Source organism: Gopherus flavomarginatus, chromosome 8 (genome assembly GCF_025201925.1).
Source record: "Gopherus flavomarginatus isolate rGopFla2 chromosome 8, rGopFla2.mat.asm, whole genome shotgun sequence".
Classification (NCBI taxonomy): Eukaryota; Metazoa; Chordata; order Testudines; family Testudinidae; genus Gopherus; species Gopherus flavomarginatus.
In genome coordinates, this window is record NC_066624.1 from 17,758,970 (window position 1) to 17,778,247 (window position 19,278).

The 19,278-nt window shown below is 38.2% G+C and overlaps 1 protein-coding gene across 3 annotated transcripts; it reads left to right on the forward strand.

Annotated features, from left to right (window-relative positions):
* The first annotated feature begins 1 nt into the window (after window position 1).
* Window positions 2-18,958, forward strand: ATG4A (autophagy related 4A cysteine peptidase). 3 transcript variants are annotated; one of them, XM_050964528.1, is made up of 13 exons: window positions 2-96; window positions 3,276-3,386; window positions 5,843-5,914; window positions 7,581-7,679; window positions 8,998-9,099; window positions 9,626-9,698; window positions 12,706-12,785; window positions 13,285-13,472; window positions 13,591-13,669; window positions 14,664-14,809; window positions 16,007-16,063; window positions 17,674-17,785; window positions 18,058-18,958. In XM_050964528.1, the coding sequence occupies exons 1-13, from the start codon at window positions 87-89 to the stop codon at window positions 18,120-18,122; spliced, it is 1,194 nt and encodes a 397-aa protein (XP_050820485.1). In that variant the 5' UTR covers window positions 2-86; the 3' UTR covers window positions 18,123-18,958. The 3 variants fall into 3 exon arrangements, with proteins under 3 accessions (XP_050820485.1, XP_050820486.1, XP_050820488.1); XM_050964529.1 differs by lacking the exon at window positions 16,007-16,063; XM_050964531.1 differs by lacking the exon at window positions 3,276-3,386 and having other exon boundaries at window positions 27-96.
* Window positions 18,959-19,278: the final 320 nt, after the last annotated feature.

Genomic DNA, 19,278 nt, shown 5'->3' on the forward strand with positions numbered 1-19,278 from the left:
CCCTCACAGCAGAACTACAACTCCCAGCGTGCCCCGCGGCCGCCGCCTTGTTGCGTGTCCGCTGGGAGGATGGTGACAGCGGGAGGATGGAGTCCGGTGAGGGGAGATGGGGGGCAGGGGGCACTGCGGCGGGGTCGGGGGATTGGCTGGGCGGCGGAAGGGGCGCTGCGGGCGGGACAGCGGGAGAATGGGGAGGGGACCCGGCCTAGGGCGCGGGGAGGGGACCCGGCGTAGGGCGCGGGCCGGGTGTCGCGGGCGGGGCCGTTCCGATCCGGGCCCAGGGCTGTGGTCGCGGCCGGAGCCCCAGGCCCGGGCGTGTGGCGGGTGCCGCATGCGGTGACAGCCCAGGGGTGACGTGGCGCTGGGACGCGGCCCAGCTCCCGGGAAGCGCAGCTCCGGGCCCCGATCCTGCGCCCGCCGAGCTCCGAGGCCGAGCTGGCTTCCGAGCCCGGCCGGCGCCCGCGGCTGAGCCGGGACCCCGGCTGCTTTCCCCGGGCTCGGGGCGGTTGCCAGGCCCGCTGTGCCGCGGGCAGGGGCTGCCCTAGAGGAAGATGGCAGCGGGTCCGGCGCTGTTACGCCCTGAGGTGACACAAGCTAGTGGCGAAGTGTCACTGTCGGTCCTGCCGTAAGGACACTTCCGGGAGCCTCAGGCCGGGACCTCCAGCACCAGCGGTAGTGGGGACTGAAATGGGATTAGCTCTTGGGCCAGGTGGCTGCGGTTAACAGGTTTCACTGTATCGTTCAGTGGTCTTGACTCAGCTCACAAACTTGGTTGTCCAGCCAGGTGAAAATAACGTTGATTAAAAACACCACGGAGTTTCCTTAGATCAGTTACTAAGAACATCTTTAGATTATTTTTAAAAAGTTCAGAGTTGATTTTGTTTCCATCCATGCTGTTTACTTTTTGCACTTCAGTCAGGTGACCAATGAAAACATATTTGTCAGTTTCACCTTTCCCTTTCTGATGTTCTTTGCTGAAAATCTTACCTAGAATGGTTAAATTAAAAACTTTTAACAACGGCTTTAACATTAAAATGTTATGCAGTGCAGTAGTAAATTTTTGTGAAACTGCTTTACAGAACCTAAATATGGAGCAGCAAAGAGTCCTGTGGCACCTTATGAAGCCTAAACTAGGTGTTGGTGTCCACTTAATGTAAGGCTTAGGACAAAAAATAGAGCTGAGTAAATCCACTTGTATAGTTGTCATATTTAGATATGGTTATTGGGTAATTTAGAAGTATTCAAAGTATGTAATTCACCAGAGTCCTGTCACTACATTCAGGAAATTGCAGGGTCTAGGCCTGGATTTGTAGAGTTAAAGCCTGCTCTACTTTGCATGGATATTTACTTCAAGCTTTTTAGCATAGTGTTGACATCAGCTTATCTGCAGCCCTGAAGCTGATCCTTTGACAATTGTGACTGCCAACTGGATGGAATAAATAAAATGTGTCAACATAGTATGCATTCACTAGATTATGATATCAGAAATCATTTTGATTATGCATGTAAATGTTTTGGTATTGAGTGAGTCCTTCATTATGGCCCTGGATTTTTCCCATTGGCTCCCATAGAAGCAGGTCTAGGTGTGTGTATATATACATACACACACACACCTATAGTTAAAGTTCACTGTTGTACAGTAATTAGCAATCATTTATTCAGGTTGAATAAAAAGTATATATGATGCCTGATTGCTAATTTTCTGGTTAATATACCCTAATCTGAGGAGGGTTTGTGTGAAACTCTCCAGGGTAGTCTCTAAAGTATAATATTTTTAAAACTGCATGTTTTCTTAAGTATGTTATTTAACTAATATTTTTAAAATTAATTCAAAGTCAATATTTTTTACTCTTTATGCTGTTTAATTTTGCACTCTGCTTACCTTGGACAGTAAAACTTGGTCAGTTTCACTTTCTGAGTATAGTCAGTTTTGACTTCTGATTTTCAGGCACTTACACAAATGGTGCCATGTTTACATGTCAATACTTTTAAGAAATGTTTAAATAATATCAAACTTTTGTTTGACATTTTTTAAATGTCATGAAAAATGTTATTAGTTGTGGTAAAACCTTTTTTCTTCAACAAAGAGCCTACATTTTGGACCTAATTTATCTAATAGTTAAAATGGCACTAAGTATTCTAAAACGTTGGCCAGAATGTCAGCGTTATCTTTTCTGTAGACATTTTGTTCTAAGCCAGTGTATTTTATAGTCTATTGTGTAATCACATTTAATTATTTTACAGCAAGAAGAGTGGCAATTAGGAAAGAAAGACACACGATTAACTTTACACACATGAGGCGGCCTGTTAAATTCATTGTGATTACTTGCATGCAAAAGTGTTTTCAAGATTGGGTCATAGATAGTAAACTCAGTGGGACCAGGACTGTATCTTTTTCTGCGTTTGTACAGTGCCTAGCAAAATGGGTAATCCTGAGTGGAGCCTATAAATCTTTAGTAATATTAATATTACATGCAAGTTAAACATATTTAGCATGTATATTTATGATTTAATAATTAAACATCAGTTCACTGAGTATTTCTTAAATATGTCATTTGAAAGAAAAAATAGTCAAAGCAAATAAAAACAATATTTCTTCAGCTGTAAAACTAAGCAATTCCTTCATTTCCATAAACTCCCACCAAAAATCATAATCAAATGAACTTCTATAATAGAATGAATCAATATAAGTGTTATATTTATTGATCTAAAGTAAATAAGTTTTATGGTGAATAATAGTGTTTTTTTCTGAATAGGAGATCCAAAATCTCCTGTTAGCAGACTAAGGCCCCAGTCCCACTTACACTTGGCACATGCTTAATTTTAAGAAAGAGTAATGACATTGAAATGAGTGGAACGGTTCATGTGCTTAAAGTTAACTGTGTTTAATGCAGGCCTGGGACATAAATTGTTCACCTAGACTTTGGGTGAAAGCCTAACCTCATTGAAGTCAGTGGCAAAAACTGCCATATGCTTCTATAGCACCAGGATTTCTCCCTGGGCTCTAGGGTCCAGGTGTCAACCATAGTGTCTCCCAGAGCTTCTGGAGAGTTAAGATACAAAATTGCAACAAACGCTGGTCCATTTTAATGGCAGTGCATATTGCAGAGGGAAAATGTGGTAAATGCTGCTGCTGGAATGAAGTATTGGTCAGAAAACTCCCAAACTCTGGACTAGATCACTAGTTGGAGCTAGTTGCACTATAAGAACTCAAAGTGCTCCAAAAAGAACAAAGGGAACAAAATGGAGTTTGAATTTTCTCTGTTCCTGTTCAGTTTTATCCAAGTGCGAAAACCAGAGTACTATCTTATCGGAATACCTAGAAGAATTTCCAGAAACAGATGGGTCAGTGTGGATTTTGGGAAGGCAACACCACCTTAAGACAGGTATGTTCATAATGACAATCCAGCTATAACTTTCATAGTTTATATGCCACAACATTTCCTCAGTCTTCATAACATTATCACTACATAAATCTGAGAGCAAAAATAAACTCACTTCTAAAAAGTAGACCAACTATATACAGTGATGGTCACCCTAATATGAAATTAGCTGGCAGGAGATTTACCAAAGTAGCGAGTGCAGCATCTGTCACAGTTTCTGCAAACAGGGCACGCTTATCCTGCAGATTAGTCTCTCATTAGGTGTGTTATTTCTAGTAATCAAGTGTCATGGAATAAATAAGGGACTTTTTAAGAAAGATAACATCACAGGTAGCTACGCAATCAGCTACGGAGAAAAATTTTTCACACAGAATCTTCCCAGCAAAATAAGTAAAATCCTGACAGTACCCTTTAAAATTTCTCCTATAAGAAAGGAGCAGGCAGCTGAGTATCTACTGTAGCTCATTTTAAAACTGGATGTGATGATGCAGGAAATATCAGTCATATCCTTAGTAACTTTGTAAATCAGAAGCATACACTGAAGCCACGTGCTCTTGGTGATAAATTGCATTTTAAAATACAAAGTAAATGCAATGAATCGGCAATTAACAGTATCCGGACACCAAAAAATTAAGTCTGTACAGTAGTTCAGATAACAACAAATCCACTATGCTGGATGTATGAATTTCTTACAGCATGAGATTCTCAGTTGAAAGTTTAATGTGTTTTTAAAATTAAGTAGTAAAAATTGACTTTATCTTTCCGATGCATATGTTGTTTTTATTTGATAAAAATAAACACTTTCCCTAGAAACTGTCCCTGCAGTGTAATTATAGCATAATACCCTACCACACAGGAATGAGAGGGTAGGGCTGGTTTTTGTTCCGTGGAGAGTGCATGGGGTAGCACCTTGTGTTGCACTTTCTGGATCCTGGCAGTCAACTCAGTAATGGTCTTGATGGGCATTAGGGTACTGTTGAAGAATCCTGATAATGGCTGGAAGGAGAAGAGAAGTCAGTCCAAAGTAAACAACAAGGGGATAAAGGCAGTAAATAGTTAGATCCTCAAGAATTGTAGAGTGCCTTTGAGGGAATCCTGGAAATCTCAAAAAAAAAAATAAAAAGCTTTAATTTTTAAAACTAGGGAGATTAAAAATGCTGTAGAGTCAGTATAAACATTTTGATGAGATTGGTACAAAACTAGTGCAATTTGACTACAACCTATTCTTTTAAAAAATTCTTTTACAAAAATATACTGTTATTTACTCTTCTTGGCCAGCTTAATGGTTTAGTAATTCTAATGTCAAAGTTGAACGTCACTCCAGAGTTTTTAAAATGAGACAGATTGTGCTCAGGAATTGGAATAAACAGACTAAATAGGGCCTGATAAACTATCAGTTTAGAGGATTTAGTTTGTTCAGTCGTACTGGTGATTGGTTATGTATAACAAGTCACAGCTTTATTTATTTTGTCTATTGAGTTATGTTGGCTCCCACTGTGCTAGATATAGAGCGACCAGACGGCAAATGTGAAAAATCGGGACAGGGGGCGAGGGGTAGTAGGAGTCTGTATAAGAAAAAGATCCAAAAATCGGGACTGTCCCTGTAAAATCAGGACATCTGGTCACCCTAGCTAGATAGTATATGGTGAACAATAAACTTTGTCTAGGATAGGGAGCAGATCATAGTCTATATGGAAATTTTTTGTCACATTATCCTGTTAGGGAAAGGAGGGGTGGGGAAGACTAGGTATGGCTCTTCAAACCAGCAAGGTCCATCTTCTGAGATTTGCAGTGAAATTGCACATATCCCAGGGTATTTCCAGAGTGCCACTGCTTTTGCACAAAAACCCAATATTATTGTTTGTAGGCACTGTAGTCAATATCTTCCTGTGACTTTTATGGTCTTCCTTCCCCAATGAGTAGCAAGGCTCTCACTGGTCTGCTTGGACATGCTCCCACCCATCTCTGCGGTATTCAGGGTTAACATTCTCTAAGGTGGTGAAATCCTTGCAAGTGTGAGGAAGAAGATACCATGGAAAATGGACATCTCACTTTGTTTTCTCTCTGCATGGGACTATGCACTTAGGCTCATCCTTCCTCCTTCAGACCCAACTTGGTCTCTTTTAGTAGAAATTCTCCAAGTTCCTTGTCCTGTGTGTGATTTTGTTCAGAGGGGATAGTTCTGCATAGCAGTAGCTGGTTCAAGTTTAGCTTAGCTATTCAAAACAGAAATGCTACTCTCTTAACCTTTGATGGCTAATAATTACTTCATGCTTACCCAATAGATTTTGTTTAGTTTGTATATGTAACGTGCGCTGAATATTTAAAGTGATACATGTAGTATTTTTTATGTGAAAGTAAATAGACATCTCCTGTATATTCTATATGTTGCGTTAATGCTAAATGATCTTTGCAGTTAGGAGTTGGTAGTTTAATATGGCTTTGTTTTTTAATTCTAGACAAATCTAAGTTATTGTTGGATATAAGTGCTCGTCTGTGGTTTACATACAGAAGAAAATTTTCACCAATTGGTGGGTATGCTTTAGGGTGAACAGCCCAATTTTTCTGTATTATTGTCCTGTTGAAAATTTAAAGGTGTGGAAGGAATCAAATTATTGTATATGAACTTACCGACTCCTAAATTATTAGAGGACTTAGAGGTATGACTTTTACTCCTTCTGAAAACCAAAAGGAAGTAGTGGGCCAGATTCCCTGGTACTGAAAGCTGTGCTCACTTAAACCAGTAGAAAATTTGGTCCTTGTGTTTATACTAACAGTGGAAATGACTTGTGACTGTTTCTCAAATGAATGGGGAACGCACAGTAGATCTGTTGTGCAAGAAATAAGTTTAACCTGTTTATTCACACACTAAAAAATGATTTCACATTAAAGGAATAAAAAACCCTACTTAAACTTTCTGGTTAAATTAAATTAATTTCCCAAATCATCACCCAAAGAAACATTTGGACTGGATAAGCTATAGGATTGGTAACGGGATAGAACCTTTACCTTTAGGTTGCCAATTTATATCTAGCTCAGGTGGGTAGAGCCCAAAACCTGTTGTTTCATGGTCTCTGCCACAATTGCAAAAACCACCACAATTGGCATAATTAACAACACTACTGGCAATCTTACTAGAGAGTAAGTATCATTCACCACTAGAGGTAGTCTTCCTACTACAGAGTTGAGACGGATGGAACACTGTCCATGCGCTACCTGTTCTGTTGATAGATTTCCAGGTCAATTTAGCATCTTTCTCAAGCGCTAAATTAAATAGAAACAAATAAAGGAGACTCTTGGAATTTACCATAGAATCCACTTTTTGATGCAGAACTGTGCTTAAGAATCTAAGCATTTAGTTTAAACTGATTTATCTTTCTGGTCTCCATGATTGTGAAGACAGCCTTAAAACATAAACAAATAGAAAATATTGTCTTCCTGAATCTGCAGACAGTTTGAAGCAATAGCTTGGAGAGGTGTGACCCTTATTAATAATCGTAATAGATTATTATTTCACTGCATCCAACAAACTGTCCAGTGTTTCACCAGATGCCAATATCTGTATTTGCTTCCTACCCAAATGCTAAAACCTCCAGCTTCAAACCCTCAAAGCTTATGCAGCGCATTTACTAATATATATGCACACACATATACTTTGGTATATTGCAAACTGAAAATGGGGGAAGATTATAATATAATATTAAAATATGGAGGTTACTGTACCAATTGCATTACTCTTTCCATATTGAATTCCATTGGGTCCACTGCCTACACCTCCATCTTTTGTTTTGGTTTCATAGTGCTCATAGGACCTCACTGCAGAGTTTAGTTCTGGCTTAGCACCGTGTACAGAGTCCTGCATATAGACTTGTACATTTTATCCTTGAATTTGGCACAGTTTGGTAAACAGCTTTACATGGTTGCTTCTTTGTCTTTTGTCTTGCATCAACAAAGAATTCTGCTTTTTATTGAGCTGTATCAGTACTGGTCTCCACACAAATCTGCTTGGCAGAGCCTGAACACTTCTCTAGAAGCCAGACTGATGCTAAAAATCTTTGTTTCTCAATTTCTCTTCATCCACAGGACACTTGTTAAAGAGCCGAACTTTTCTTGACTACCTAGATTTCAACAATTTGATTTTTGTGGTTCTAATTTCAGTCAAGAACCCAGATTAATTTTAATAATTCTTGTTAATAGGAGGCACAGGCCCTTCATCCGATACTGGCTGGGGATGCATGCTGCGATGTGGACAGATGATGCTCGCACAGGCCCTGATTTGCAGGCATTTAGGAAGGGGTGAGCATATTGTTACTTTGTGAAATATGTTAGGAGGCTCTGTGTTATTTGGGTGACATTTAACATTGGTGTGAAAGCCCAGTACAATAGACAGCCACTAAGAGATGTAGGACTAAAGTAACTAGTGAAAGTCTCTTCAGAATGATTGACAGAAATGACTAGTAAATGATGTCTCCAGACAAGAGGAAACTGTCAGTGTTTCATTCTGACCCAGCAGGGGTGAATTGTTTTGGTGGTTCAGCAGAAAAATAAGAACAAAGGGTTTACCAAGTGGGACTCCTGTCTTTATTATTTAATAGAGCTTTGCATGACAAATAATGAGACTGGTGCCTCGGTGGAAACTGCTGCTGCCTGACTGATTTTCTGTCATCGTGTTCATTGTTTATGTGGTGCCCAAATTGTACTAATTGCTTTACAGGCAAAAAAAAGAAGAATTCTCTGTAGCTTGATAGCTTGGTCCAGTAAAAGATATGACCTCACCCACGTTGTCTTTCTAATATCCTGGGACCAACATGGCTACAACAATACTGCAAATTATAGGCAAATATGCAGATAGTTTCCCTACCTCCAGCCTAAGGTCCCAATCCTGCAACAGAATTCACTAAGTGGGGACCCATACACCTGTCTGAGCGTTCCAGGATTACAGCCAGAGTAATTTTAGGCGTAATATACATTAGAGCTCTTGTATTGAGTCAGCTGTTTTGGTTAGGATGTGAGTTTATACCAGTATAGTTAAATGGGTACAGACCCTGCTGTGGACACCTATATACTGCTGTAACTTAGTCCACAGTAAAGCGTGTGCCACTTTTAACTATATCTGTTTCTAAACTGATACAGCAAAGTGGTGCAAAAAAAGTGTAGCCAAGTTCTTATTGTCCCCTTCTGACTATCAAGATTTTTGTGAAAACATTCTTGGTTCATGTTGTATTTTAGAAAAGCAGTCTCTTCCCTTTAAAATATATATATATCTTTTAAAGGGAAAAAATATATATATATTTTAAAGGGAAGAGACTGCTTTTCTAAAAATATATAGAGCATTCAGGGATAAATTGAGCACCTTTTCTGTGACAGAACAACACACACCTTCCTGTTCAGAGACGCTGAGACTTATTTTGGCATCTTCTTGACCTTTTCTTTTTTCTTTATTAAATATTCTCCCGATGCTGCCTCTGAAGAGTTGTTGCCCTCTGGGGCCAAACTTGACTCATTAAAACTGGTGTAAATTGGGGAGAAAAGCTCCACTCATGATTGCATAGTATGAAATGCTAGACAGAGTTTGGAGTATGTCAGTTAATCTATATAACTTTTTCCCTGTAAGACTGGCAATGGGAGAGACACAAAAAACAACCTGAGGAATATCACAAGATCCTGCGATGCTTCATAGACAGAAAAGATTGCTGTTATTCTATCCACCAAATGGGTAAGGGCAGGTATCATCGGCTTTTTATGACTCAAGTTGCTAATGTGTTTAAAGTGTATTAATTTTAAAATATATAATCATGAAACAAAAGAAGGATTATGGAGACAAAGCAGATAAGCATATATAGAAGATTTAGTGCATACCAAAAATATACTGAGGTCTAAATCCAGTATGTACAATAGAAATAACAACTAGCTCCAGATAGAATATGTGACTATTAGGGACCAGACTTTAATAATGTTAAATCAGTGCTTACCAACATGGATTCTCTTGCACTAGCCCATAGATTGTAGTGAGGGGTGTCAGTAGTCAGAATGCAGTTTAGAGCTTCTCAGTTATGGAAACTAATCCTCATTGCAGTTGTAAAAAGAGAACAGATAGTATATCAATAATCTGATTACATGTAAATATTTTACAATAGTTTTAAAATCTGTGCAACAAAATATTAATAGGATGTGCCATTTAATACATGTTATCACCTGATATTTATGCTCTTTTGTGTGTGTTTTGTTTCTAATAAAAACAGCACAGATGGGTGTAGGAGAGGGGAAGTCGATTGGAGAATGGTTTGGACCAAATACAGTTGCACAAGTGCTAAAGTAAGCAAAACCTACATATGTATTTAGAATGTATTTACCCTGAATAGTTCAAATCAGATGCAGCATAGCTGTCTAAGAGTGGTGACCTCCAGTTCTGGATTTTGAAACAATGTAAAGTTTGGAGGCATTGGCTTAAACCCATGTATAGTCTGAACTGAGGTCCTGCTTTTACTCAATTATATACAAGGATTCTTTGAGTTATATGACTTGTCCATGTCCAACAGGGGCATAGGTAGGACTGTCCCTAAATCAAACATGTGAGATACGTAAGAAAAATACTGCATTTCTTCTACAAAAGTTTTATATGAAAAAAATCATGTTTATAAGTAGGTTAGTTTTATTTATTTAGTATCAGAGGGGTAGCCGTGTTAGTCTGGATCTGTAAAAGCAGCAAAGAATCTTGTGGCACCTTATAGACTGACAGACGTTTTGGAGCATGAGCTTTCGTGGGTGAATACATCCATCTGACATGCATCCGACGAAGTGGGTATTCACCCACGAAAGCTCATGCTCCAAAACGTCTGTTAGTCTATAAGGTGCCACAAGATTCTTTGCTGCTTTTATTTATTTATTTACTTATACTGACAGTGTATAGTGATAAAATAAATTATTAGGGCTATCAGTTGTTCGCAGTTAACTCACATGATTAACTAAAAATTAATTGCGATTAAAAATTAATCAAGATTAATCAGTTAATTGCACTGTTAAATAATAGAATACCAATTGAAATGTATTAAATATTTTGGCTGTTTTTCTACATTTTCATATAGTATTCTGTGTTGTAATTGAAATCAAAGTGTATATTATTTTTGCTTATAAATATTTGCACTGTAAAAATGATAAACAAAAGAAATAGTATTTTTCAATTCACCTCATACAAGTACTGTAATGCAATCTGTCTTGAAAGTGCAACTTACAAATGTAGATTTTTTTGTTTATTACATGACTGCACTCAAAAACAAAACAGTATAAAACTTCAGAGCCTACAAGTTGACTCAGTCCTACTTCTTGTTCAGCCAATCGCTAAGACAAACAAGTTTGTTTACATTCAAGGGAGATAGTGCTGCCCTCTTCTTATTTATACCGTCACCAGGAAGTGAGAACAGGTATGTGCATGGCAGTTTTGAAGCAGACTTTGCAAGGTATTTACGTGCCAGATATGCTAAACATTCATATGCCCCTTCATGCTTCGGCCACCATTCCAGAGGCTATGCTTCCATCCTGATAACGCTCATTAAAAAAAATAAGCATTAATTCAATTTCTGACAACTCTTTGGGGCAGAACTGTATGTCCCTGGCTCTGTTTTACCCACATTCTGCCATATATTTCCTGTTATAACAGTCTCGGATTATGACCCAGCACATGTTGTTCATTTTAAGAACACTTTCACTGCAGATTTAACAAGATGCAAAGAAGGTACCAATGTGAGATTTCTAAAGATAGCTACAGCACTTGACCCAAGGTTTAAGAATCTGAAGTGCCTTAAAAAAGAGGGAGATTTAAAAAAAAAAATTAAAAAAAAATCCAAAATCTGAGAGGGATGAGGTGTGGAGCTTGCGTTCAGAAGTCTTAAAAGAGCAACATTCCGATGGGGAAATTACAGAACCCGAACCACCAAAAAAGAAAAATCAGCCTTCTGCTGGTGGTTTCTGATTCAGATAATGAAAATGAACATGCTTTGGATTGTTATTCAGCAAAACCTGTCATCAGAATGAACGCTTGTCTTCTGGAATGGTGGTTGAAGCCTGAAGGGACATGTGAATCTTTAGTGCATCTGGCATGTAAATATCTTGTGACGTCGGCTACAACAATGCCACAAGAATGCCTGTTCTCACGTTCAGGTGACATTGTAAAGAAGAAGTGGACGGCATTATCTCCTTCAAATGTAAACAAACTTGTTTGTCTGAGCAATTGGCTGAACAAGAAGTAGGACTGAGTGGACTTGCAGGCTCTAAAATTTTACATTGTTTTATTTTTGAATGCAGGTTTTTTTGTACATAATTCTACATGTGCAGGTTCAACTTTCATGATAAAGAGATTGCACTACAGTTCTTGTATTAGATGAATTGAAAAATATTATTTCTTTTGGGTTTTTTACAGTGCAAATACTTGTAATCAAAAATAAATATAAAGTGAACACTGTACACTTTATATTCTGTGTTGTAATTGAAATCAATATGTTTGAAAATGTAGAAGATGTCCCAAAATATTTAAATAAATGATATTCTATTATTGTTTAACAGAGCAATTAATCGTGATTAATTTTTTTAATCACTTGAGAGCCCTACAAGTTATATTTAATTTTAGATGCTTTAACTAGAGTTTAACAATGAAACCTAGATAGTGGTTTACATAGTCAGAGAGCTGTAAGCCAGTATATTCATTTAAGGATGTTCTGTTGAACTACATTAAAAAAAAAAAAGTATAGCAGACTCAGCATAGTGTCTATGACTTAACTTTCTCGTACAACTTTTCTTTCGTCACTTCGTCTGGGACTGAGTTTGACAGATTTATGGCCTGATCCTACCAACACTTATGCACATCAGTAATCTCACTGAATTCTGTAGAACTACTCATGCATAAGGTTACTCACATGTGCAAGTGGATTGTAAGCTCTTTGGGGCAGAGACTGTCTCTTTGTTCTGTGTTTACACAGCGCCTAACACAATGGGGTCCTGGACAATGACTGGGGCTCCTAAGTGTGACTGCGATACAAATAATGAAAATAATGTAAAGTAGCAAGGTTGTAGAGTTCAATTGCTTTGCTATTGGCAACGAGCCAAGAAATTTTTCACACACGTTATTTCACTTTCATGCTATCTCTGCATTCTCTTCTACATCATAATTATACTTTGACTAATAAAAAATACAACAAATGCTGTTTTTGTTAAGAATTTATTTATATTTATTCAAGAGCCATCTAATTGCATTGAGTGCCAAGCTACACTTTTGGCTCCTGAATAACAATACACTTTTTCACTAATTACTATCTTTAATGTTTTCCAGAAAGCTTGCTTTATTTGATGAATGGAATTCCTTAGCAGTTTATGTATCTATGGACAATACTGTGGTCATTGAAGACATCAGTAAGTTACAAACACTGGCTCTCACTTAAATTAAAGTTTCTTATTTGCCAAAGTACCCTAAAAAATGTAGTTAATTAAAAAAATGCATTTTGGGCCTTACTTATTACCCTAATTGAGAAATAAGGTGTGTGGGGGACAGTTCTTGGGATACCCAGTACTATGCATCACCTTGTTACCCCCTCCTCTAGCAAGACATATAGTTACCCAAGAAAGCTTCCGGTGCTAAATGTTGTTTGGTTAAACATAACTTTATCTAGTAAATCATCATCTCCTAGTCATCGACCTGATCCCTAATATCTTCTTGTAACCTGGCATCCTAGTCTGTGTCTACCAGGATTACTTGTAATTATACAGCCACAATGTACACACTACCCTCCTTAAAAGCTGGGACCTTCTGTAAGAAAGATCTCTGAAAAAGCATCTTAATTTTCCATTCATTTGAAATGTTTATAATATAGTCCTTAGCGAATTGACACATCTCTCCTCCTTGTTCCCACAGAAAAAATGTGTTGGTGCCCTCCTCAGAGCAGCAGTGCTGCACGTGGCAGCACATTCTCACACAGGAGTGCTCTCAGTCAAAACAAGAACACAGCAGGGTTTTGCTCAGGCTGGAAACCTCTCTTGCTCATTATACCTCTACGACTGGGGATAAATCACATCAATCCGATTTATATTGATGCTTTTAAAGTGAGTCGCTGTCTCTGAAATGATTGTTATGCTGCATGTCATTTACAAACAGTTTAGATATCTCTGATACCAATATACAGGACAACTAAAATTTCATTTTTCCCCTTTGAATCTCTAGGAATGTTTTAAGATGCCACAGTCTTTGGGGGCATTAGGAGGGAAACCAAATAATGCCTACTATTTCATAGGATTTTTAGGTAAGGAAAAAATTAATTACAGATAAGTTGATGGGCTAAGGAACTGGGCCTGGTCTGAAGAAACATCAGGAAGTGTAAAACTGAAGCTGCTGGAAAATGTAGTTAAGGAAAGAGATAAGGAGAGTAGGAGAAATGGATAATTAGATAACTCCAGAATAATACACTATGATCTTTTATAGGAAAGGTAGAGTGAAGTTGGGTATAGAAATAAGTAACAACATCAGCAAGAGTCATGTGATATGAAAGGCTAGTTGAATAGTATTTGGCAAATCTATTAGATAGATGTTACTAGTGTGTAGTCCTGTATTGTTTCCTAATCTGTAGTTTCAGGTTTTATTCTTTTGCTTCACTTTTTTCTTCAAATGGTATAACTCAGCATTTTCCCTGATTAAAGCTCATTTGTTTGATTTCTGCTCACTTCTCTAACTTCACTAGATCTTGCTGTCTTTAAATGCTAGCCTTGCATCAATGTATTTTAATCACTTGCCTTTCCTTTGTCAGTTACAGTAACATTCAGTGCTAGACTTAATCTTTTTTGAAACTTCACCCCATTTGACTTGTTATGAATAACTGCTCTCTATTTATGACCTATCCATCCATTTTTTGATAAAACCAGTGGTATTTTTATTCAGACCTCATTGTTTCAGTCTCTCCAAGTCTAATATGAAACAACGTTGAATGCCTAACTGAATTCTAGATTATATTCGTGGTCATCCTCTGACCTGTAGAATGGTAGAATTTACATTTTAAAAGTTTTAAATGTTATGTTAGCTCTAGGAAATAAAGGAAAATAAAGGTCAAAGTAAAAAGCCTTACAAATCACCACAGTAAGCTATACCAGATATGGTGCCACACTCTTCCTGAATATCCCAATTTCAGAATGCATAGCTAGCAAAAGTCTAATCAATCTTAATCATGATGATGATCTAAATTCTATCTTACAAGTCCAGCTTCAGTGGTATTACAAATGATTAAATATATTTTACCTGCACAGGAAATGAGCTGATCTATTTGGACCCTCACACCACTCAGATTTTTGTAGATCTGGAGGAAAACGGTACGGTTGATGACCAAAGCTTCCATTGTCAGCAGGCCCCACATCGAATGAAGATCATGAATTTGGATCCCTCTGTAGCATTAGTAAGTGTTAGGAATAAAGGTAGCATGAACTTCTATTACAAAACTGTACATAGATACTGATAAGGGTAGTTGTGCATTTACCTGAGTAGAATCATGAATGACTACAAAAAATTTTCCACATATGCAGAATTTATCTTCATTGATAAACTATGCAGTAATTTTGCTGAGATTAATGTTCCCTTCAATAGGAAACTGGATATTTGAATGGTGGTGGCTAATTATTTTTGGTAATAGAGAAGCCTCCACTTTTTGCAGAGCCAGTGTAGTGTAGTGAGTAAAGCAGGGAATTTAATCAGAATTCCATCAGAATTCCTGGGTCCTTTCTCTTCTTTACCTCTCAGTTTACCAATTTATTAGTAGTTACAGTCCAGGATACTTTACAGGGGTATTACAATTCTTAATTACCCGAATTCTGATATCATTCCAGTTACACGCACTATTGACACCAGTAAGGTTACTCTTCATTCTCCTTCTCTGTGCAAGATCAGAATTGGCCCAATGTTTGTAAAGTGTTTTGAGTTCCCGAATGAAAGATGATGTAAACCTATGTTGTTAATAATACCACTTTTAGCAGGAAAATATCTGCTGTTAGTGAGTAAAATTTGACTACGCAAATGTTCAAACCATGAAAAAGCACAACCAACCAGTCCATTCAGTACAACCAACCAGTCCATTCAGTAATATAGCTGAGTCTGATATTCACAATACAGCCACTCTTGGAAGTGTCATGTATATGGTAGTTCATCCACAGTGGCAGGTTAAACTTGCAGCTAGATGGACAATTGTGGTAAATTGGCATGGCCCTATTGACTTCAGGGGAGCTGCAATTATTATTTGCATTCTGGTAGAGCCTGCAGGCCTCAGATTGTACAGTGTGTAAAGCAAATCTCAAACATAATACAGTCATTGCCCTAAAGTTGAAATAGATAAGACAGATGAACAGGAGAGGGGGGAAAAAGAGCAGAGCATTCAGTATGATGAGTGGCAAATGTCATGTCAGTTCCTTGTTTTTTCAATTTTTTTCCCCTGTGACCTTTGTTTTACTCCAGTTCAGAATCTGGTCCTTAGTCTGATACATATTTTGGGTCTTACACATGATAGTATGTGCTACTGCAAAACAGTGGCTTAATTCTGCTTTATTTGCTAATATTGCAAGTAACTTGCAGAGGAAAAATTATCTGTTTTTTCCCCCTTCAGGGCTTCTTTTGTAAAGAAGAAAAAGACTTTGATAACTGGTGTAGTCTTGTACAAAAGGTAACAATGGGATATTCTTTTAATTTGATCTGCCTCAGGTTAGGTACACATTTTACCAACAAAACTGTAAATGAAAACTCCCCATAAATACCTGTCAGTGTATAGTAGCTAAATGAGTTATATAGAAAAATATATTAGTAAAGAGAGATGCTGTTGAAGTGCTAAGCAAAGACTATAGAGCACTTTGAAAACCAGGTCCCCCTATCATTTGGAAAGTGGCTGTAAAAATATCTAAAGTAATCTAGCTAGCTGCTAAAAATACACACTATTTTAAAAAGCCAGTTCTTACTGAATGACCAATAGTTGGGCTCTGTCTTGGCTAGTTCCTTTCCTGAGACCTCCTATTGCTGTTTAATGGTGATGTATTATTAAAAATCCTATGCCTTATAATTAACTCGCTACACTGAGTCACTTAGGCCAGATTCTGTGAGGGGTTGGATTCCTTCAAGTCATGGGAGCTGAGTGTGTTGTGCACCCTGCAGGCAGTACTTGGCACCTTGCAGGACAACACTCACATTGTGCATGGTCTCAGCCAGGGGTAAAGGTAACTTAATGGACTTACGGTACGCATAGTGGCCAGGGTCCTGTGCAAGGTAGGGGGGGAGTGGTTCTGGGCCCCTGAAGAGAGGGGGCCAGACTTCCCCAGCCAGCCCTTCAATGCAGCCCGGCCTGTGCTGCCTGGAGCTCCGGTGGCAATTTAAAGGGCCCAGTGTTCTGGTGGTGGGGAGCCCCAAGCTCTTTAAGTCGCTGCTGGAGCCAGGGGTAACGGCAGCTGGGAGCCCTGGGGCTCCGGCCACTGGTGAGAACACTGGGCCCTTTTAAGTCACCGGGCCCGGGGTCTCTGCCCCTTTTGTTCTCTCCCTCCCTCCCCATCAGTGGTTCTGCCGATAGTTGGCTTTTCTTACCAGTATGCTATACTGGACCATATCTGCTTACTTTCACCTCTGGTCTCCACTTATTGTGGGAAGTAATAGTAGGCTGAGGGCAAAGTGACTTCAAACTCCAGAAAATATTTATTCCTAAAACCAATTGATGGTTTCCTCAGGAAGTCAGTTTGCAAACCCATTTAAAAAAAAAAAACAGGTTAAAATAATTCACCAGCTGAACTTGGTTTTAGTAATAACAGATCAAATCTCATATCAAAAGTTGTCCTTCAAAATCCATTACTTTTTGGAGCTGCTGTGTTTGTCCTCTGCTCCTATCACCTGATGGTGCACTTAGTAAGGATCTAATTAAGAATAATTTTTGATATTTTCAGATTTGAAAATATTTCATGCTCTTAGTGCCACTTTGCTGCATATACATACACAAGCTATAGTTTTTGTTTATCAGAGCTAATTATAACATGTCCGACAATCTGTGGTAGAGCTCAAGAGATCTACCTTCCATGCATATTTGATTGAAGAAATTCACTCTATGCAGATCTGTAAAATGATGACCTTTTTAATGAGGGTTGCACAAAGTATAACAGGATTCCATTTCGTATGAGTATAAATTATTTATTATTACCACCCTCTTGTAACTGTTTTGACTGACCAGCCAAGTAGATCTGTTGTTGGACTTTCTCTTTTAAAAAAGTATCATATTAATGGAAAGTGCTTTATCCTCAGGAGATTCTGAAGCAGCAGAGTCTTCGGATGTTTGAGTTAGTCCAAAATCATCCAGCCCATTGGCCTCCTTTCATACCTCCAGCAAAGCCAGAAGTCACAACGTCGGGAGCAGGTACAGTATTGACTTGAGTGGACTATAGTTCAGCAGTATGTTCCTCACTTAACCAGTAGGAGAAATAGTCACAGGTAGAGCAGCTATGCTTTGCTAATTGTCTTATGCTGAATGTGATTAGCTAATCCATTCGTTAATACTGGTAGCAACTTGAACACCAGATTTATTTACAAAGGCTAAATGTGATTTCCAGCATATCTTGCCCTAAAAAGTCTTCCAAAGTGAAAAGCAATAGGCATGTTTATTAATATTGGTTTCATTTTTGTTGGTAGAACTTATTGAATCTACCGATAAACTGCTTGAGTTGGAAGAGGAATTTGAAATCCTGAGTGTATGAAGGAAGCTATGGTGATTTTTTTGTGCTGAACATATTGCATTGACTTCAGACAAACAGCCATTCTAGCCCACAAGTGCCTGAAATTATGGACAACAGAGCACAAAACCATAGTAGTACCCAAAACTCAGACAGTGACAGTTTAACAAGATCTTCCCTGGGTGGAAAGTGAAGCAAAGATCCTATTGTCAGACACTTCAAGGGAATCTCTGCTTCCAGCATGCATTTTATTTGAAGACAAATGGACCTTTTGAGATGAAGGCAAAAACAATATATTAAAGTAAAGACTACGGTATATCACTGGGCTCTACCTTGAAGAAAGAGATGACTCAAATGGCTATTCTTGCTCTCGTATGCAATTGTGTAGTCCTTAAAAAAAGCAAAATGGCATTGAGTTAAGGGAGGACGTTTACTTCTGTTCCCTCCTGTGGGCTGCATCATAGGAATAAATTCATCATCTTTTTTAAAAGATCAACTAGATCAGAAGAAAATTGTTTCCTTGTTAAATATTTTAACATGTATTTGAGCAACCACAGTTATTACACAAATGTTTCTGTAAAAGGAACTATGTCTAATGTGTACATTTGGAATAGCCTTCCTGTTTCTGGGAGACCTAAAATAAACAGGAGACTCAGTTAGTTGATATAGATCACGATCACTGCTATAGTTATGACATATTTCACCTTGACCTTAAAACTTATGTGGTTGATTTTTGTTACAACAAGAAGGCAAAGGTGTTTTTTTAAAACTGTATCTTATTTATTTTAAAATAGATTTATTTACACAAGTTTCTCTGTAACAGCACTTTATCTGTGCATCTAATAAATTTCTTAAGCTTTTCATAGGCTACTTGCTATAGTTTGTGAATTTGCTTGCACAGATCATAAGTATAAAACAAAAGTTATCCCAAACTGATGATACACACACACACACACACACACACACACACACACACACACACACACACACACACACACACACACACACACACACACACACACACACACACACATTATTTAAGGTCCCCTGATTCTGCTTTGTTACCTTATCAAGTCTATTTTGGTAAAAGTACCTTAGATATACAAGTCCCTAGCAGAGTTATGTGGTTAGATGTTTATTTAAACTGCGGATATCTCTAGTAGCTTTGAGAACAAGGGTT